This window comes from Nannospalax galili, unplaced genomic scaffold (genome assembly GCF_000622305.1).
Source record: "Nannospalax galili isolate Female #2095 unplaced genomic scaffold, S.galili_v1.0 scaffold216, whole genome shotgun sequence".
Lineage (NCBI taxonomy): Eukaryota > Metazoa > Chordata > Mammalia > Rodentia > Spalacidae > Nannospalax > Nannospalax galili.
This window is the reverse complement of record NW_008339003.1, coordinates 3,413,328-3,436,341: the sequence shown is the minus strand read 5'-3', so window position 1 is coordinate 3,436,341 and position 23,014 is coordinate 3,413,328. Positions and strand designations below refer to the sequence as shown.

The 23,014-nt window shown below is 37.6% G+C and overlaps 1 protein-coding gene across 29 annotated transcripts in view; it reads right to left on the bottom strand.

Moving 5' to 3' along the window:
* Positions 1-23,014, bottom strand: part of Ank2 (ankyrin 2) — a 675,290-nt gene that overhangs the window by 257,303 nt on the left and 394,973 nt on the right. For all 29 annotated transcript variants that reach the window (XM_029563867.1, XM_017798338.2, XM_029563883.1 and 26 more), the window contains one exon: positions 3,506-3,607. In XM_029563867.1, the coding sequence (XP_029419727.1) occupies positions 3,506-3,607 (102 nt within the window). The remainder of the gene's footprint in view (positions 1-3,505; positions 3,608-23,014) is intronic.

The following is a 23,014-nucleotide window of genomic DNA, read 5'->3' as shown; positions in this document are numbered from 1 at the left end:
TTTCCACGTATAACTCCTTTATACTCAGGAAACAAAAAATTTTGACACAGGTCTCCCTGTAGCCCCAACTGGCCAGGAACTTCCTACATAAACCAGACTCACTTCAATCTCACAGAGATCCACCTGCCTCTGTCTCCCAAGTGCTGGGATTAAAGGTGTGTGCCACCTCGCCAGGCCATTCAACAAATTCTTATGGAACTCTGGGTATATAGGTGTCCTGGTTTGTTTCTCCACAGCTGTGACAAAACACTCTGACGACTACCAACTTGGGGAGGAAAGGGTTTATTTAGCTTACAACTCCCAGGTTGCAGTTCATCAGGGAGCCCAAAGTAGGAACTCAGGCCAGAAACCTGGAAGCAGGAACTGGAGCACAGGCCATGGAGGAACACTGCTTACTGGCTTGCTCTCCTGGCCCCTGCTCAGCCTGCTTTCTTATGCAACACAGGCCCACCTGCCCAGGGGTGGCACCACCCACAGTGGGCTGGGCCCTCCCCATCACTCATCAAGAAGATGCCCCTCAGACATAGCCACAGGCCAGTCCAATAGAGGCAATTCCCCGATTGAGGCTCCTTCAACCCAGGTGTGTCAAGTTGACACTAAAGCTATCCAGCACAATAGGAATATAAAAAATAAATCGAACATTTACTGATAATAAAACATAAAGAAATTTAATTTAAGTTAATTCTTCTGGATAAAAATAATTTTATCATTTATTAAAGATGAAAGCAAATATTTACTGATAATAAAACATAAAGAAATATATTTTAAGACAATTCTTCAGTATAAAAATAATTTTATTGTTTATTAAAGATAAAAGCAAATTTGTGCACTAATGGGATGGATATGCTTATTTATTTTTATATAACTAAATAAATTTTAGCTGAATATTTGGTACTACAGGACATAGAGCATCTTCAACATTTTTGAGAGTTGATAGGTACTTTGGTTTTATAATCATCAATGCTGAGAGGCCCATTTCGCATAAATACATACAAACTGGCATAAATATGTTTAGTGTCATTACAAAAATCATTGGTAATTATTCTGTCCTAATCCCAAGCCAAAATTCATTTAACCTTTTTTTAAAGAAAAAAAATTATCAGAAATTCAAACAATTTTTAAAAACAAACATTCTGACACTATAATCCAAAGATATAGTAAATGGATAATTACATATTGAAGATTGATTGTAGAAAAATAAAGTCTTCATTTGTCATAATTAAACTTTTATGTTTGTATGGACAGTTATTTACTGCATTTCAAAATATTCAATAGTCTCCAACATGAATCTAAATATTTTTGGTAATGTTCATGGATGCTGCATTCTGTGCTGGTTGTAAAGGGCAAAATATACAAGTTGTATGTCTAGAATCAAGGCTGAAGCGAGGCCATCTGTGCAACATGAGTCAGCACTGAGAAAAAAATTTGGATTCATTATGGTTTGATTTTGAATCAATTTTTGGATATTTCACGATCATAAACCTTTGATTATTAATAATTTTTTGAAACTCACATTGAGTCATACAACCCCATATGGAATCGCAAATCACTGCTTAAGAAGCTCTGTTCTAGAGATTAAATAAAACTAGTCAGAATTCGTATGCAGATATAGGAGCAAGTATAATAAAGCATTCCAAGATAACTTGGACTCAAGTGATGGAATTAACCACCAATTCACATATTATTAGCAGGATGATTTGTCTCTCATTCTGCTCTCTGCTATACATACACTGCAACCAATAGCCACAACTCCAACATTCAGCAAACAGTAGTGATTACTGCTGAGGTCTTCTCTATTTTATGGTATGAAAATATATGTCAAAATGGCACAAAAAATGTGGATATTCTTGAGGCAAATAATATCAAAAATAAATAATTTTCCCTAAAGTCTTTATTGATGAATTTTATGCCTTAATAATCCAAATATTTAATTTAATGCACCACAGTAGTTTCAAGTGTTCTCTGTATTAACCGTATGTTTTTGCTTTGTTTGTTTAGCTACAACATATCTCTGGCTGGCCTGGAATATGCTAAGTAGATCAGGCTGGTCTCAAACTCATGGAGATCCACCTGCTTCTGCCTCCTGAGTGCTGGAATTAAAGGCAAGCAACACTGTGCCCTTCTTAACCACATTTTTTTTTTTTTTTTGGTCTTTTTGAGACAGGGTCTCCCTGTAGCCCTAGCTGTCCTGGAACTCACTATGTAGACCGGGCTGGCCTTGAACTCACAGAGATCCACCTGCCTCTGCCTCCTGAGTGCTGGGATTAAAATCTCATGCCACCATGCCCGGCTAACCACAATTTTTAACTTTATAAGAGACCGGGGAATTGCCTCTATTGGCCTGGCCTGTGGCCATGTCTGTGGGCCATCTTCACGATGAGTGATGTGGGAGGGGCCAGCCCACTGTGGGTGGTGCCACCCCTGGGCAGGGGGCCCTGTGTTGCATAAGAAAGCAGGCTGAGCAGGGGCCAAGAGAGGAAGCCAGTAAGCAGTGTTCCTCCATGGCCTGTGCTCCAGTTGTGGAGAAGGGTCACATGTAACCCAGGCTGCCCTAGGTAGCTGAGGATGACTGAATTTCTGTGTCATGGGGGATTTTGTTGTTGCTGCTGACCTGATTCTTGCTATGTAGAACAGGTTGGCCTGGATCTCAGAGATCTGCTTGCCTCTGCCTCCAGAGCACTGGGATAAAAGCCTTGTGCCACCACACCCACCTTGACCTTGAATTTCTGATTCTTCTACCTCTATCTCCTGAGGGTGGGATTACAGGAATGTACCACCTCACTCAATTATTTTCTTTTTATATTTTTACTTATTGTTTTTATTTTACGTTTTTAAGTATACCCATGTCATACAATGCCTGAGGAGGTCAGAAGAGGGCATTGTATTCCCTGGAACTGGAGTTATGGACAATTGTTAGCGACCATGTGGGTGCTGGGATCTGAACCTGGGTCTTCTGCAAGAGTAGTAGGTACTCTTAACCTCTGGGGCATCTTGCCAGTCTCTCAATTTATGTTTACACAGTGCTAAAGATCAAACCCGGGGCTTTGTGTATAATAGGCAAGCACTCTACCAACTGAGATACATCTCCAGTATGTAAAACAATTTAAATTTTATCCTCTTATCTCTTTTTCAAGTTGTAACTAATAGTTACTCATGAATAAAATACACATAACAGAGAAGGAAAGGAACCAGGTCTAGATTACCACTTGATGATAAATGAGAAGCAGTGCATCATTCTTGCCAATATAAAAAAATCAGGAGGTTCACATCATTTCAAAAGAAAATACTGACATTCAGTTATTTTTTTTTAACTTTGCCAGCAACAGTAGGTCTAAAAACAAACATATATGACACTTCAAAAGTTGGTAAAATGGTGAAAATTTGGTTTCATAAGACCAAGTTACTGATGCCACAGCAAATCAATATGAACAGAAAATAACACTGAGCTCTGATACTGTGCCTGGAGACAGGGTACTTTTCACCATACTATGCCATCTGCTCTTACCTGATTGCAAGTGTTGATGTCAATGCCCCCCTTCAGATACTCCACAACTTTGTCCAGGTTGCCTGCTCTGGCAGCACGGAGGAAGCTGGCATTGCTGTCAGACTGTGAGAGAAAGAAAAGGCCTTTGATGAATCATGCAGAAAACCAAATGCCAGATAAAGAAAGAAGAGAATGTTTACACTGCAAGTCAGAAAAGCTTTAGGCAGAAAAATTTTCAATGCTGATTTTAAAACATTGAATTACCATTTAAGTATAAAAGGCAGCACCCACATAGAATTGTTTAAGGACATTACATCAATGGGAAACACATTCTGCCAATGTGTTTAACTATTAAAAATAATTGTTATTGCTTTAGCCAAAACTTCGGTCAATTTGAATGTGAATTTATACTACCCAAAATTCCACTGTTACCCCTTTGGGATATTTTGCATGTGGTGTATGGGTACAGAAGTTTGCACACATGGGTACATGGAGGCACGAAGCTGACATTGGATATCTTCCACTACCACTGCTCTCAGCTTTAGTTTTTGAGGAAGGGTCTCTCCAATGAACCCAGAGCTCACTAGTTGTCTTGCCTAGCTAGCCAGATTGCTCCTAGGATCCCCTAGCTCTGTCTTCCAAGTGCTGGGGTAGAGGAGGCCAAACACCTGCTAGGCTTTTTGTGTGGGTTCTGGAGATGCTAACTCTAGTTCTTAGCTTGTATGGAAAGTGCTTTATCCAATGAGCCTTCTCTCCAGCCCCTCTACTTTGATTTGGAGGTTAAAATTTTAATGAATTGATACTCAAACTTAATGTCAAGTTAAAAAAAAAGAATTTTTAAAAACTAAGCAAAATTAAAGATACTTGATTTCCTCTTTTCCTTTACTGTTATTCTTCAGATGATTCAGCAAAAGAACACTGAGTTTGGGTTACTAACAGTCATATTGAGAGAATAAGATGCTTTGAAGAGAGGGAGAACATTTGTAGCAGATATGGACTGGGCTGTGCAAATTTTGTGCACCTAGTAATTTTGGAAAAATACAATCAAATTTACTGCTGAAATAATACTAGACTGAAATCTCTGGATGGAGATGATGTTTTAGGTCTCTTATCTCCCCACATTTCCACAAATCTGATCCTGGAAGAATCAACTATACTTGCCTCATGAAATATCTTAAGGATTTTTTTCAAAGCAGAGCTACAACCACTGCCCCAGACTTGAGCAAAAATTCTGACTTTTATACCTTAATATAATAATGATAATAAACCTTTCTTAAGGTTCAAAACATTTACATAACTATCATAAATTTTCTTATGGTGTAATATCTGACCAAAGAGAAAAGGGGGCATGAAGAGGGATGTAATTTGTATATTAGGAAATGAGATATGGACTTGATGACTTCTTTTTTGTTTCAGGTTTGATGACATTCTCCTCACAGACTGCACAGCCTACTTCTTTAGAAGACTGCACTTGTCAGAGATTCTTGGCACATTCTGTCAGAACTATTTTTAATGACTTATGGTGATTGGCAGGTGTAGAAATGGAAATATTTTCTTGGGGAGTTTTAAATATATGATTGCTTGCAAGTCATTAAAACAATTTACACCAAGAACTGAAAGCCAAGAGCTGAATTACTTCATCCAGCCCAAGTACCACAGTGGGTATAGCCTTACAAGTCAAATAGATGCTTAAGAACCAAAATGTGCGGCTGAAATCTATGCATGTAGAATCCATGCCGTGATTCTTCAGAAATGCCTCATGGTGTGACTAGCGTGTTCTCCCTTCCCACTATGCCTCCTGTTCCATGCCTCTTGAAAGCTATACCAGTGACAAAGTACTGAGTCCATCTGCAGTGCTACAGGGACTGAATTGTGACTCACTTTAAAATGCTTCTTCTATGAAATTGTTTTGCTGTTTGAGACAAATACTAAACTCCAGGAAGATTCTTCTCTTTAGGTTTCTTGCCACAACACTCACAAGTGATGCACAACAGTCCATGTTACATTGTATCAACATCTCACAAGAGATCTTATTTTTTAACTATAAATCGATAAAATAAGTTACATACATAAAACACAAACATGGTTTTTATCAAAATAAATCTATTATAAATGTATTGAAAGTTGAGCCAAGGAAGTGCTTCCAATTAGTATATGAAGCAAATAATCATAGATGTAATTACTGGGCATTTGCTGTGGGCCAGAAATAGAGCAAAAGGAGCCATATGCATCGTATTATCAATAGTGATAGTAAGACTATGAAAACTATTTTATTTTTCAGTAGGACTTTGAACTATTATATTACCTCTGGTTTTCCACACCATCTAAATATCATCTCTCCTCTTGCTCCCCCTGTGCAACCCTCCCTTCTCCCTCTCCGGTTAAATTTAGCCCCCTTTTCCCCATTTCCATCTTAATAATACCTGTTTCCTACTATCCCCCTCTCTTGAGCCCCCTCTTTCCCTTTATCCCCATGGTTCCTTTCCATTTTCCTGGCTCCTGCAGTTGCATCAGGATATATCCTCACATCTAGGGATTTGGAGCCAAGATCTACAAATGAGAATGTATGTTGTTTGTTTTTCTGAGTCTGCATTACTTCCCTTAGTGTAACAGTTTCTAGCTCCATCCATTTACCTGAAGATTTCATGATTCTTTTTGCAACAGATGGAGAATATTACAGAGTTCCAGAAATGGTCAAACACAGAGAGTGTCCATGAGACGCTTAGCCCTAATGAAACATCTTCAAGGCAAATCTATACATAGGATGAATGCATCTCTCAACTCACACCAGAGAAGTTTCTTAATGTAGCATATGGTGATTAACATTTGCCAATGTGCAGAGAACAAGAGGCTACAGAATGCTTATCCCTGAATAGGACACCTGTTTCAAACCTCTGTCTCTCAAGGCTCAGGGATCATTGTGAAAGAGGAGGTAGAAAGACTGCAAGAGCCAGAGGGGGTATGACCACAAGGAAACAGTCTTCCAGACAGTCTGTTGGTTAGTTACTCATATGAATTCAGAAATGATGATAGCATGCAAGAGAATCTGGTTCTCTGTTCCCATTATGGGGGGCTCACAACCAACCACAATTCCAGTTCCAGGGAATCTGATGCCTTCTTCTGGTCTCTGTGGGCAGTGTACACACATGGCATATTTTAACACAGATACACACATGCCTATTAATAAAAATAAAATCTTTAAAAACCCAATAGATTATCTATATGCCTATGAGGCCCCAACTCAGCTAAGGATCAAGTTTCTCTCTGGTTCCTACAGAAAAAAAAAAAAAAAGTCATAAAAAAGCAGAGCCAGAGGGAGAATCCATCTCCCTGAAAAGGGAGAATCCATCTGAAAAAATCCCATAGCACCACTGCAGAAACGTAGACTGAGCGAGTCCACAACAGACCTCTTCCAGCCTTCTCTAAGGCATAGGCAGGATGTTGGCAGTTATTTCTGTTGTTACATAGTAACAAGTTTTCATGACTGTTTTTCTTTTTTCTGAGTTAAATATCTTTTTCAGAAGAACAATGGCATTTTTATTATTATTACGATATATCAACATTACAAAGTAAGGAGTTTCCATATCACATTTTCATACATGTAAGTGACATATTTTGACCATATCCATCCACCTTCAATTATTTTTTCCCAATTTTTTAAAATTTTTGTGAATTTCATACAATGTTTTGATCTTATTTAGCTTCTTCCCCTATCTGCACTCCTCCTATATCCCCTGGCCCCAGAATTTCATGTTCTCATATATATTAAGACCTATTGTGTCAAGTTTGTGTCCTCAAATGTCCTTAAAAGTAGGTGCAAGTTAGAAAGTTATAGGGAATCCCAGAAATTTTTGCATGGGCTTTGGAGGAATTTGTGCCATCCTGTCATGAAGCTCTGAAGCAGCTGAATCAGAACAGCCATAGGTGCGTGTTAAATTCTTTTACAACACAGTTAAAGGACTTAGTTTTCCCAAAGACAGTAAATGCATTATACCAAAGTGTTATTGTAATATGGTTTAAGAATGTAGATTTCATGGACAGAATTAAAATAAGATTCCAAAATTATATCTGTTACAAATACTTAGGTTAAAATTAATATTCTTACATATAAATATATATTCTTTCTCACATATACAAATTTACATATAAAGGAGTATCAATACATTGTATCTTACAAGGAGGTCAATCTGTGATTATAGCTCTTGACAAAAAAGCTTTAAACAGTAGCCTGGTTACCTTTGATTATTAAGGAGATAAAAGAAGATTCAAATACACACACACACACACACACACACACAGACACACACACACACTCACAGGAGAGGAGAGGAGAGGGAGAGGGAAATAGAGAAAAATTTTTGTCATTCCGTCTTTCCCTCTGCTCATGAAAAAATAAAAGTAGAGCTTTTAAATCAAGTATGAGCAAGGGGAAACTATACTTTTAAAACAGGCCTTTCTTTGTTCAATCATATTTTCATGAAAAAGCACAATAAAGAACAAAAAGAGGCAAACTGCAACTCTTTGGGAGAAGGTCTACGCAAACCAGAGACTAGTCCCTTGCTTTGCATGCTGTTTTTAATCTGTCCCTAGGACCCTCAGATCCTACAAGCAATTGTACTTATGCATATAAAGTTAGACTCTGCGCAAGGACTACAAACGCTTAGTTATACCTAGTTTAATATGCAACAGATGGATGTCATTAAGAATGACCCCTTTGCACCCCTCATGTGACAGCTCAAGTCAAAAAAGAAAAGCTGCTTCTTACATTTGTCTTGACAAGTTCCATTTTTGTACTCAGCAGGGGAGGCACAAAAGGGAAGAGGTATGTGCATTCCCAAGTCACATTGTATCTTAATATGTGCATATTAGCTACATTTTTATTGCTCTGATAAGATACCATGCCCATGGCAACTTATGGGGGTAAGGACCTATAACAGTGGGGGAGGAAGAGGTGGCCAGAGCAAAAAGCTGAGTGATCACATCTTCAAGCAGGCACAGGAAGAAGAGACAGGCAGGAAATCTGGAAAGGCTTAAGAACCTCAAAGTCCACCACCAGTGACATGCTTTCTCCAGGATGGCTGCATCTCCTAAAACTTTCCAAAACAGTGCCACTAATTGGGAGACAAAATGTTCAAAAACTTGGAGCCTATTGGGTAAATTCTCTTTCAAACTACCACATTCTACTCCCTGGCCCCCATAGGCTGAAGCTCATAAAAAATTCAAAAATGTATTTAGTCCACCTTCAAAAGTTCCCAGTCTTTTCCAGTCTCAATACCATTCAAAAGTCCAGAGTCCAAACTCCCTTCTGAGACTCAAGACAATCTAACTGTAAGCCCCTATAAAATCTAAAGACAAATTACATATTTCCAACATACAATGGAACCAAATACACATTCCTGATCCAAAAGGGAGAAATGGGGACATACTGAGGAAATACAAGACTGAAACCTAGTAGGGCAAACACCAAATCGAGTAGCTCCATGTCTGACTTCCAGGATTTTATTTCCAAAGGGCTTAGATGGCTCAGCCCTTTCAGCTTTGCTGCATGCAACACACATCCCTCTCTTGGGCTGGTATGAAGCTCTCCTCTGCAGATGTCTCCGGCTATATCATCTCCAGCCTCTTGGGATCTCCACTGCCAATCAGGCTTCACCTTCACAGCTCCAGGCAATGGCCCATCAGGGCCTTCTTTATGCAGGGACATCCCTGCTGCCTGCTACCTGGCCTCAGTGGCTCTCTGAAACTATGGAAAAATTGATGATCCCTCACTCTTGCATCTTTCATGCCTCTAAAGCCAGCACCACATGAACAACACTGCTAAGTTTGGCTACCAGATGGACCCTGGCCCACTTCATCTGCATTACCAGTAGCTTCTGTGTGTTTCAATTTTCTTGGAGAGAACTCCTTTGACTTTTTCCATTCATAAGGAAGCTTACTTAGCTGGGTATGCTCTTGCCCTGGAGCACTCCATTCCACTCTTCCACTGTTCCATTGTTCCAGTAAAAATCTAGAATGTTGTCCTTAACAACTCTTACCTCCTTATCAAAGAGAGTCTCTCCTTTAACACATGACTTGGTTCCAACATTAGGCTTCCTAGTGTTCTTTTTCGATCCAAACTGTACCTCTTACATTTCTCTCTGCCCCACTTGATCTTTTTCATTGTAGATCTGCATAATATTCACCATTAATAGTCACACCACCATTTCTACATTAGGCTGTCTTGAAATTTCCTTCACCAAAGACATTAGTCATTACATTTCAACTTAGCCTCAGGCAAGCTCTTAGGCTATGGACAGGCTCTAGCCAGATTTTCTCAAAAATCCAAATTGCTAGATTTTTTTATAAAAAAAATAAATTGTCCTTATTTCCCTCTGGAACTACTTTGCTCTCAGCAAATACTTTCTTCCAGGCTCCTACTACTAGAATGGTCTATTAAGCACTGCTTAAAGCGTTCAATAGCTTTTCTAGTCCAAACTTCCAAAGTCTTCCACATTCCTCTGTGAAAAAAAAAAAAAATTCCCAGAAAAATCCTGTATCTTAGACTGAACTTCCAGCAAGGTCGACCAACTGATTAGCATTGCAATGAATGTGGAGAGTCTGAAATGTTACAAATCCAGAGCCTACATACATTTTTTTTAATGTGTATGAGTGTATCACCTGCATGTATGTGAGTGCACCCGTGTCATGCAATGCTGCGGAGGTCAGAAGAGGGCTTCGGATTCCCCTGGAACTGGCATTAAGGATGGTTCGTAGCCACCATGTGGGTGCTGGGAATTGAACCTGGGTCCTCTGCAAGAGCAGTCAGAATTCTTAACCACTGAGCCATCTCTCAAACCTGAGCCTACATACATTTTATCTAAGGCCATGTTGAGCAGTAAACAGCTACTCCTTGTCCACATCTGTTTCTGACAACATTCTGACTAGCAAAATGTATTAACAAAAGAAATAGTTCCCACCAATCAAAAAGCTAAGAATGTCATCAGATAGCATCTGAGGCTTACAGAATTTTACCCTGCTTTGTTATGACCTGCCTACTGAATGTACCCATCAATGTATTTGAAAGATGTCTTGATTTATGACTTTTTTTGTTCCGTTACTATAAAACACCACGAAACTGCTTCCATGCTGGGACTTGGAATTTGGGGTAACCTGAATCTGTGTTCCCAAGCCATGGCCATTCATATTTGGCTCCAGAATAAACTATATTTTATCCTGTTTGATGTGAGAGTTATGCTTTTGTATTGACACTACCAAAAGCCCATATGGTCAGGTTCTTCACAGCAACACTCCAATTCTGATACCAACTTCTATATTAGTTACTTCTCTGTTGTGATAAGATGCCATGACCATGGTAACTTACCAAAGGAAGACTTTATTTGAGCTTATGGTTCCAGGGGTAAGGGTTCGTAATGGCAGAGAGGCATGGTGGAAGGAGGTGGCCAGAGCAGAAAGCTGAGTGATCATATCTTCAAGAAGGCACAGGAAGCAGAGACAGGAAATCCAGCATGGCTTAAGAACTCTCAAAGCCCACCCCAGCAACTTGCTTCCTCCAGTATAAGCTGTACCTCCTAAAACCTCCCAAACAAACACCACCAACTGAGGACAAAATGTCCAAATACTTGGAGCCTTTGGGGGACATTCTCATTTAAACCACCACAGTGTGCCTCTCCAAAGGCTCTAGGATAAATTAATCTAATAACGAAAGGAAAGCATATTTCAGGTCATGCAGCTGTATCTGTTAACAGATACAGCTAAATTATTCTGATGTGTCCCTTTGTGTTTATAGATCAGTATATAATATGTTAAGTCCAAAGGATATATATATATATGCAACTGTATATGCGAATATATGTTTTGTAAACATATATATGATATGCAAAAAATATTTTGCTGTAGCATGGAGACAAAAGAATGGTCAGACATGGTAGGGTAGTGTAAACATGATGAATAAAAAAGCCTGAGTGATTACAGTAAGTGTGTTAACACATGGTGCAGATGCTCCTTTTGTACAGACCATTAGCAGCACGTGTAGAAGATAACTCACAAGACAAAAGTTTCCATTTTAGCTTTTACTCTGTTTTAGCTTTAATTGGATTGACTATCTCTATCACAACATCAATTTTATATCAAGTAAATAAGAAGAGTTTTATTACCCTAAAATAGAAAACAAAAAATTAAACTTATTAATACTAGTTTGTACACATGTTAACTGAAAGGAATTCTATATATTGTTTTCACTGAAACAATATTTTCATTCATTTACTTTTTATTGTCATTTATTTGAATACTATTAATAACACTCAATTACTAGAAAAACTTTATTTTTAACAATAATATATTATAACAAATACTTAGAAGCTGCTTTTGCTAAAAAACATTGACTCCTCACTTAGACCCACAAGGTAGCTAAAGCAGGATGAAAGCCTGACATCTCTGCCTTCATTCCATGTCTTCTTACTTAGGGTGGCACTGCTGTTTGACTCTGCATAGGTGGGATAATCACTCAGTGAGCATCTGTCTGTCTGCCTAACCTATTTCTCCCCATACAAGTCTAAAGACACAGAGATAACCCAAGGGTCCTAAACCTGCAGGCACATTTTATTCCTGGAACAGTGAAGCTTCCCAGGATAGACACCCTTATAGGACACCATTTATCTATTATCACAAGGAAACACACAGAGCAAGAGTAACCGTTTTGAAGGAACCAGAATAATCATCTCAAGCAACAGCAATGACAATTTCTTTGAACAACCTTGCAAAACCAAAACCAAGAAAATAATCAATTGATCACTGTTTAATTACTAATAATCATGGCCCAATTTGTCCCTAATTTAAGCATAAAATGCATATCAGTATCTTGAAGATGAACTTGAGGTCACTTTATCTTTTCCTCTACCCAAAGCATTGGTTTTTACTCCTCTCTGCTTTGCATTTTTACTTAGCTTAATTAGCATATTAGGACAGCAAGGTGCCTAAGCCTACCCTGGTACCTGGACTCAGGCTTTGGCCCTAAATTCAGGTTACAATAAGAGTTTAAGGATTTTTTTTTAATAAATTTGTGGGATGAATATTTAAATAAACACTAGGGGTCAGGAAATGGTCCTTTATACTTTAAAAGGGATTGATACAGTTCAAGATTGAGAGACATTGATATGAAAGTGGGAATCAGCTAGAAGTCTTGAGCCTTAAAGGATGAAGAACATTTCAACTCACAGTCATCATAAGCCTTGGGTATAGCCTTCCACATGTATGTGCTGACTGACTAAGCTCAAGGAGAGCACATGTTCCTTGTAGAACTTCATTTATTATTCCCTACTAGAAACATGGCCATTTACCCTCTGATCTTACGATTTATAGTACAAAGTCAACAAAACTTTTATCGTCCTCTTTTTTTTAAAAAAAAAAAAAAAAAAAAAAAAAAAAAAAAAAAAAAAAAAAAAACCTGGGTGGGGGGAACTTTTAATACTAACACTGGAAAAATAAGGTATACAATTAGGTCTCTTATTGTAAGTTCCTAGCTCTATTCTTAGGATGAGTAGAATAAATTAAAACTCACATTCAATAAATTATTAATTGTATGCTCTTGATTCTTTACATGTCCCAATTTCTGTTAATAAATGTACTTTCTAAAATTGCTGGAAGAATTTAAGGGTACTTAGTTTGGTTACAGGCATAAGTTTGTGTTATAGTTTCAGTTTTTCTTTTAAAATGAAAAACAACAATAATAAATCAAAGGCACATACACATGATCTTTAAATCAGAAGACTGTTTACAGTACTACATTGCCAGAAGGTTTTAACCAAAACAAATTACTTGAAAATACCGAGAAGTATATTGGTACAAGGGGTCGAACTGTGTTTCTCCAGGGATGAGAATTCCATACAGCACTCTTCATAATATCTGAATATTTTTGCTTATTCATCCACAAGGGTTACTAGATTACCACTGACATTTTATCAAAAGCCAAAAAAACAAACAAACAAAATGGCACAATCAAGGACTCCATGTTTCACATAGTGAAACTTCCAGGAAGAATTCCACAAACTGCCTTTCTACAGTTAGACCACATAAGTGACAAAAAACACTTCATACCAGAAAATCCACTGGACAATTTCTATTCAGCTGCAATTGATTATAAAACCCCTATAAACCAAAGATGAACATGCTCTAGCCCAAGCATGCAAGTTGACCTATATTTCTTATACAATTCAAGAGGTCTGTATATTGCACATAATGCAAATTACTGGAGGTGCTCTAATGTTACCTAATAATAGTATAACAACGCAACTCCTAAGGGCATTTTAAGTCCAATGACCTACATGCTAAGAAAGTTAGATCAGATGTAAAACTGACCCCTGAAGACATATTAGTTAAGGGGGGTTGCAGAAAAAGCTTAGGTGTTTATAATTGTTACTAAACACATGCACTTTGATTCTTTAACTCAAAATAAAGTTTGTTATAAGTCAAACTCCAGAGTTTTTCTGATTAGTTGTTCTGATACATTTTTTGGCTTTATAGTCATTAAAAACTCTACAATTCCAGTTATCATATGTCAAATATGCTTATTTAGCATTAGTGAGAGTTATTTTGCTTTTCTTATGCTTTGCATATATTGTACAAATAGCACTCCTCAAATCCTCAAAATAATCATTACAGTTTCAATACATAATCAATACATCACTACAGAAGAGAAGATCTAATTTGGAAATCTCAGATGTTACATCTTCTGGAATAAAAGTAAGTCAAGTTTCTTGCTAGAGTCAATTTTTTAAATTTCTTAAATACTCTCTTTTCTTTTGGGGGGGGGCCCTTTTGAGACAGGGTCTCCCTGTAGCCCCGGCTGACCTGGAACTCACTATGTAGAACAGGCTGGCCTTGAACTCACAGAGATCCACCTGCCTCTGCCTCCCGAGTGCCTGGGTTAAAGACGTGCGCCACCACGCCCAGCAGATACTCTTTTTTCCTATGGCACTCACTTTTCTATAAATTGAAAAAATTATTAATGATGTGACAGGATCTTTCCCCAATAAATGAAAATTACTACAACAGAACACAAATACACCTTAAACTAGTCTGAAAAAAAAGTGTAAACCAGAAAAGGCAGTTGTGATATACGTTTCATAACTTTTATACAGTTCACATTCGTGAATGATATTGAAATCTTGGAAAGCACTTACCTAGGTACACACACACACACATTCACTTTTAAGGAATTACCCAACAGAAGGAATATGTATTCTCCAGTTGATGCTTCATGACATAATAAAAACATGACTTGAAAAGTGATTTGTTTTTCTGACATCATTTTGACTCATCATTAAAATGTACATGGCCAATGAGTTCCCAGAACATTCACTAAAATGGAAGGTTTTACAAAGGCAGGCAGAAACTCTCTTAAGTCTTTAATTTTATTTCCTACTGAACTCAAAGTTGAATTTAAAAGTAAGGCAACTTCTCAGGAAGCAGATCAATAGATTCTGATGTCTTGTGTTCTGGGCATTCTATACCCATAGAATACCTATAGAAATCAGAATTTCCATCATCAAATACTTGTCAATATTTTCTGCATTCAAAAGAGAAAATGGTAAGTTTGTAGGTGGAAATATTTGTGGTTTGTCTAGCATTTACTAATGTAATTGGAGTAGTAATGGTAACATTTCTCTGTATCAATTGGGTCTGAAGCTAGAATAAATAGTGTTTATTTTTAAATTTAAAGAAATCTGAAATTTAATACTTTAGACTTTTTTCAAAAGATATGATACTCTTGGGGCTGGAGTGATGGCTCAGCGGTTAACAACACTATTCTTGCAGAAGATCCAGGTTCGAATCCTAGCACCCACATGCAGCTAACAATTGTCCATAACTCCAGTTCCAGGGGATCTTACCCCTTCTTCTGACTTCTGCAGGCATTGCATGACATGAGTGCACTTATACACATGCAGACAATACACTCATACACATAAAAAAATAAAAATAAAATATTTTTTAAACGGAAGTGAAATATACAAGTTATATATTTCTGTTTCCCTGTACTGTTTCCCTATAACATTCTCCAATATTTTCAATAATTACAAAAACCTGGAAACATGTACTTTACATACTAACAATGTAAATAATGAAACAGAGCGCCACACTGGAAGTTCAATAGCACACATCCTATCTGTGTTCAATTAATTTCTAAATAGTCCTCAGCTAGTAAATGAGAATCGTCAATTTGTATTGTTTGGATAATAAGAAAAAGACTTTTTGTTTTGTTTTTGGCTTTTCTGAGACAGGGTCTTAACTGTTCTAGCCTAGCCTCAAACTTGATAAGCAGCCAAGAATGACATTTAAGTCCTGATTTTTCTGCTGGGACTGGTATGGGCCACCATGTCTGGTTAATGTGGGGCTGAAGATAGCCTCAAAGCTTCATGCATGTTAGGCAAGCACTTTACCAACTGAGCTACATCCCTGAACTTCCAAATTCATTTTAATACAATACAAATCTCACAGCTAGTCTTGTTCCTAATTTCCAGCTAGCCAGGCACCTCTGCCAAGAATGTTCTATCTCCATCTTAAATTCAACATGCCCAGAATGAATACACAGAAGTGTTCATCAAACTTTCACAGTGTACACAAATTTCCAAGGGAATTTACACAAGCAGTATGATCATCACTGATCATAAAGGGTTAGTTTTAAAAACAAACAATAACCAACTTTAACTATGTTTATGTTAGGGAAAAAGAGAAAGAGCTGGGCTACAGTAGTTTATTTAATGTTAAAAAAAAAATCTCTGGGAGCTGGAGAGTTGGCTCAGCAGTTAAGAGCACTGACTGCTCTTGCAGAGGACCTGGGTTCTATTCCCAGCACCCACATGGTGGCTACGAACCATCCTTAATTCCAGTTCCAGGGGAATCCGAAACCCTCTTCTGACCTCCACAGCATTGCACAACACGCGTGCACTCATATACATGCAGGCAATACACTTATACACATAAAATTTAAAAAATAATAATAAATAAAATTTTTTAAAAACCTCTGAACTTTTCATTCCCTGGCTAATCAGTGTGCTAAGATATTACACCACATTTTCAGAGAAAGACATATTAAAGTTCATCCCACTATAATACTTAAGGATTAGGATAAATATATATAAATTGTTTTATCTCCCTTTATGGTTTTTATAATTCTCAAGATATGAAAAACAAGACCCAACCAAGTGAAAATATCCTGTATCAATTTTTGTATTCTGTTAAGTACCCTGCAGTGTTAATTTACTATTGACTCTTGAGACAAGCACTGCAATTTTAACCCCATTAGTCTGATTGTTCTTCGGCTTCGGAGACCATCTGCTTGAAAGCAGACGTCACTCGGTCAGTCGTGACTTTGTGGCACAGATGAAGTGTGGCCATGCCCCAAAGACAGTATGGTCTAACATCGACTATAGGTTGTTGTTTTCACATTTAATTATTCAAGGTGGAACTGAAATAACCAGTCCTGAAGTAGAAGCTTCCCAGGTACAATATTTTCAAAAGAATCTGACAATATTTTCAAAAGAATTTGCATATATTTTTCCATTATGGTACATTTCCTTCTGCTGGTGATTTTATGTGAAATGAACATCTGATGTCTTTTGTTTATAATAGTCTAGAATCTACATATTATTGCCAGTGAGGTTGCTTTTTCAGCTGAACAACCACACATGATGACAGCATGCCTCTACTTAAATGTCCTCAATTTTCTGAACTTAATTGTATTTTGGAGACTATATAGGTTCTGCACTATTAATATCTACATTAGGATAACATAAAAACTCAAATCCATTATTTTATTATATCATTTTTTTTCTCATAGTAATATTTTAATTTTCTGGGAATAATGGACCCAAGAATTGTCTGTGCCATCCTTGGACTTTCTTCTTGTTTTGAAAAGTCTAATTACTAGGTCCCTGAAATTTCAGTATGACAATTATGCTGTTTATTAGAAATCATTTATGTGCTGCTAATCCTTTTCATTAAATTGCTTTCATTTCTATGCTGGGTATGGTGGCATGCACCTTTAAACCTTTAGACCCAGCCCTCGGGAGGCAAAGGCAGGTACATCTCGGTGAGATGGAAGCCAACATCCTGGGACTAGGGAGAGCCTGTCCAAAAAAAAAAACAGTTCATTTCTTCTGTAAGATGACGAAAGCCCATCTTTCTAATGTTCATTTAATTACTGAAAATATATTTATCCAATTTTACAAAGCATGAGGGTTTCTCTCTCAGATGCTTTTGCGTATTTGTGACAAACCACATGGATGCTATACTAGTTACTTTTAGAACACCATGGCCAAAAACAACTGAAAGAGTTTATTTTGGCTTGTGGTTCCAGAGAGAGAGTCTATAATGTTGGGGGACGCATGACAATAGAGAACAGGAAACTGAGAGATCACATCCTCAACCAAAAAGACAAAGGAGAGAGAGAGCTGGAAGTAGAGCAGGCAAGACTTAAAGCTCTCAAAGTTCAGCCCCAGGGACATGCTTCCTGGAGCAAGGCTGCAGCTCTTAAACCTCCACAAACAGTGCGACCAGCTGGGGACCAAGCACCTGGGCCTACTGGGGACATTTTTCAGTTAAGCCACCACAGACACTGAACACAAACAATAACTTTTAGAAGCAAAACTAAATTAATCATATGAAATTAATTTTATATCTATTTCTTTATCACCATGACAATCCAGTATCAACAAATCTAATGTTAAATTTAAAACAAAAAATGAAAAGAATACATATTATGTGCTGTATACTGTATAAGAAGGAAATTACTTCCCCACGTGAATCACTGAATAATGTCCTTAAATTCCTGGCAGGATCTATAATTGTACTAACCTAAATAGATGAATATTGAAAAAAATCTTAGATTTCAATTAGGAAACAGAGGAAATAACTTATTCAAAGAAGTTATTTTGAGAACAAATAATTAAAATAACTATTCCCTAACAAGTTATTTTGCTGATAGTTCATTATTTTTATGTTTTCCAGGCCTAAAATCGAGAAAAAAAATTCTCTATTTTCTTCTAGATTAATATTTTTCTTCTTTTTTTCCTTTCTTTCATTTCATTTAATTTTGGGTGAGATAAGGCATGAATTACAAATTTGAAAATTTACAAGTGGGTAAATCAACAGAATCCTATGAGCTGCTGTTTCTCTGACTCGTCCCTTCTTGCATTTCTCTATTCTTGTCACAGCAGCAGGATGTGCTGAGAACTGTTTTCCAATCCTGTTTCTATCACCTACCATGAGCTGTGTGACTGTAAGCAAATCACCAAGTTCCAATAAGCCTTGGCTGATTTGTGCACAAAATGGATAGGACTATACAAGTTAACGTAGGCAATATGTGTAAATCCTTGAGGACACCATATGGGTAGAATAGAGATCCAATAAAAATATCTTTTATAACTTGACTCACAAATCTGTTGTTCACAGTTGCTGAAACTCAGAATTTAAAAATCTATTCAGACTGCAAGTACAGAAACCAGGAGATAACAGGAACTAAAATAATAGGCTATTAATATGGTATCCCACATACATTCCACACTTCATTTATTTGTAATTTTTTTCTTTTCTTTTCTTATTTTCCACTTCTAAGTCACCTAGTGATCTTGGGTAGAATAGATCTGGTCTCAGTGGGAGATCAAGATGTAATACCCAAGAAAGGTAAGCACATAGCCTAGCATCAAGACCTTGGCTGACTAATGCCTAAGGCTGGGTTCTGGCAAATCGCTGTAATTGTGTGAGTAATATGCAAAATGAGAATGGCGATTACTGCTTAGTTCCTTAGAGAATTAATTAGCAGATGTATACAAATCATCACTGTGCTGGAGAGCTTTAGTGGTCAACAACACCTGGGTTAAGGGAGCCTCAATCAGTGAATTGCCGCCATTGAACTGTCCTATGGCCATGTTTGTGGGGCATCTTCTTGATTATTGAATGATGTGGGAGGGCCCAGCCCATTGTAGACGGTGCCACCCCTGGGCAGGTGGGCTTATGTTGTATAAGAAAGCAGGCTGAGCAGGGCCCAGGAGAACAAGCCAGTAAACAGCATTCCTCCATGACCTGTGCTCTAGCTCTTGCCTCCAGGTTCCTGCCCTGAGTTCCTACCTTGGGCTCCCTGATGAACTGTGACCCAGGAGATGTAAGATAAAATAAACCCTTTCCTCCACAAGTTGGTATTGGTTAAAGTGTTTAATCACAGCAATGGAGAAACAAATTAGAACAATCACCAAAGCAAAGATTAGCTCTTTAACGTGTGCTTGAATGTTAACTAATTAAAAAAAAGAAAGAAAAGAAGGAAAAGAGGGAGGGGTAGAGAGTGAGGGAGTAGACTTATGGAATTCAATATTCCTGAATCTTGAAGTACACTGATTTAATATTCAATTTTACAGATAATTAAAATAATTATACAGATATTTTTTAAATATATGAAGTACTGATATTTTTTATTTCACAGTTACATTGAGTACAATTTGGCCTGAAGCTGTCTGAGCACTTCATACTATGAGTCCCTATGCAGCAAACTGTAACTTGACATAGCACATAGACAACCTGCACTTAACAGTATATTCTTATAACTAGCTGTGGAATCCCTGCCCATTATGGCAGCTGAGCTTCACAGGCTGCTGTGATCAGACCAGGGCCAGATGAGGCAGTGGCTGTTTCAGTAGGCTCAAAGAAGGCAGAGCTGAAGCCACTGGAGTGGTTTCTGGAGGTGACTTCCTTTTCCAAACCATACTTCCTGCTTGTTGTGCAGCTGAGTTGAGCTCTGGCACTGGAGGGTGTTTGATCCATCAATCATCTTCTGCTGAAATAAACTCTGCTAAATTTGTCCATTGTTTTGGTTTTAACAGTTGATGTACTAAGAACTTCTAATGGGGCCAGAGGACTTTGTTAATCATCCCTTCTGTGCTTCATGGCTGTTTAGGCAGAAGTGTGGAACATTGCCAGGATCCTAGACTGGACTTCGATTCCAAGGGAATAACAGATCATTCTAAACAATCTCACTATTCAGTCTGCTCAACAGCAGAATCAAATTCTAATTTTTAAAACTTGGGAACACATTTTTATAACAACCTCTTTTGTGTGCAGACTTCTGATGGGAACTGAGAAGGTTAAACAATACATAAAAGGACTCTCTGTAGGTACATAGAAATTACTTGTTTTGGAGTGGAACTTAAAATTTATTCTTTAACCTTTGGTTTAAAGTTCACACTGCAACATAATACAGAACCTTTCTAAGTTTTAGAGTGATTCATAAAGACACAGATGTCTTGTTTGCTGGCTGAACATCTTCTGATCCCACATGTCCCTCATGGTCTTGACTTTTTCACTTACCAATGGAGTGTTGACAATGAGTTGAACTAATCTGGATGGGAAAGGCTTAAAATTCTTTTGTCCTTGCGTGCTGACGTTGTAATATCCAGTTCTGTCTCTTCAGAAAAGTCAACCAACCACTTTCAACATAAAGTAGTGGTTACCCTACCTTAGTGCACCTATGAGTTAATTACATATCATGCTTAATCTTGTTAAATGCATATTCCTAGCTCCCACCCCCGATTTATATTCAGGATGTCTCAAGAGGCTCGACAATTCTAAAGCACCCAGGTGATTCTTTGGCTATAGCTATTCATAAAGCATGCTTTGAGAGAGACTGAACAAAAGACCACCTAGACCTTTCAAGCTATTGTATTTATTACATAATCCCAAATATACTTAATCAACTACATTATCACCAACTACCAAAATGTATAATATAATAATGCATAAGAAGTTGAATATCACAAGCCAGTTTGAAAAGAATCATGTAAGAACTATCCACGACTGGACAAATTTGTGAAACATAACCTTTTAAAAAGAAAACTGCTGAGCAACTTTTATTCCTGAAATATGTCTTTTTCTTTTGTAACTCCAGGAGTGGGAACAGGATCTATATGCAACAGCCAATGGTTTTCTGTCATGAGAAAAATCTAATTTCTTGTATTTTTCCTTGATAAAATGAGATTTCTTTAGACAACTTACCCTTCTTAACATGCATTATGTGTTTATTTAAAAAAGAAACCTGTTAGATTATTTGGAAATTGCCACAGTAGCAGGTAAAAGTCCAAGATTATTTCAAATCCCACCCCTGTAACTCACTGATGTCAAGTAGGTAGAGTGGGAGGAAAAGAAAACCAATGTTTTAAATAAACTATGTGTCAGCAACGTTCATAATTCTTACAAAGAAGTTCCAGTAAACAACATCTATTATGAAATATCTGGCTTTCACTCAGCTTTGAGACACAATTGACTCACTCAGGGGTATAACTAAAATGGTTATACTTCAGATAGTCATTGTTATATTACCTCATATAAGAAAATGTTCAAGCAAGGTACAAAAAGCTTTACTGTAGTTACATAAGTCCACACAAATATGATGTAAATATAAGATCTGAAAAGTCGAACACTTAAGATTTTTATAACCAAATGTAATGGCAAATTTTTCAAAGTGAAATTCTTAAGTGAAAATGAAGGAATCACAAAACAAGTGGATATTTCTTGTGGCATAATAAATTTAACTAAAGGGGAATTAAATCACCAAGTGAAAGTGAGTGAGAGTCAAAGCAGATGTCTGCATTGGAAGGAGGCAAAATATGGCTGAAAAGTAAGCTTTCTCTCCAGCGAATTCTCAGCTCCACTGTGGAACCCTCCTCTGTGCCCCTAGACCCATGCCCTTTAGGACTAGTCGTTCTTCTCGCTTCTGTAATCTGCTTGGCTTTAGGGAACGGTTACTTCTATAACTCCATTTTGTAATAAGCCCCCCACAATGTTAGGCTTGAGCTGTTATGAGCCTTTAGTCACAGAGACCAGAGGGGGAGGATACAGGCCCCCGCATGTTGAGTAAACCTGAAAACAATGAGACCTAATAAGGTAAAAGAACGGGACCCTGTAAATGAGCCTAGGTCACTACATTCCTTTGCCCTGAAGACAGCACCCACCAATGAAAAGCCCCTGAGTCTGCCTTAACCCTATTTGGTGTATGCAGCCCTTGTAACCAATCAACTTAAAGTATGCTGGTGCACATGGGCTCTCTGGACCAATCGGAATATGACTCTGCTATTCCCCTCCTCCCTTTGTCTCAAAACTATAAAAAGCTCCATTTCCCTTGCTCAGGGCTCTCAGTACAGATCCACTGTGTTGGTGAGGTCTGAGAGTCCGAGCTTAAGCCCAAATAAAGGTTCTTTGTTCTTGCATGCCCTCTGGACTCCGTGGTGGTACTTTGGGAACCTGGGCACAACACCACTACTAGACATGTTACCTTGAAAGGACATTGTTTGTGTGGCACAGCTAATTTTACAAAATATAGCAGAAGAAATAGTGCTTCAAAAATCATCACATAGTTCAAATACATACAAATGTTTGATTTGGATGTACAGATTGTAAGATAAATATAAAGAAATATGCTAGAGACTGAAGTGGATATTACTGTTTACATTATAACTATTCCTCTTATCACAATATAATCACTCTTTTTTT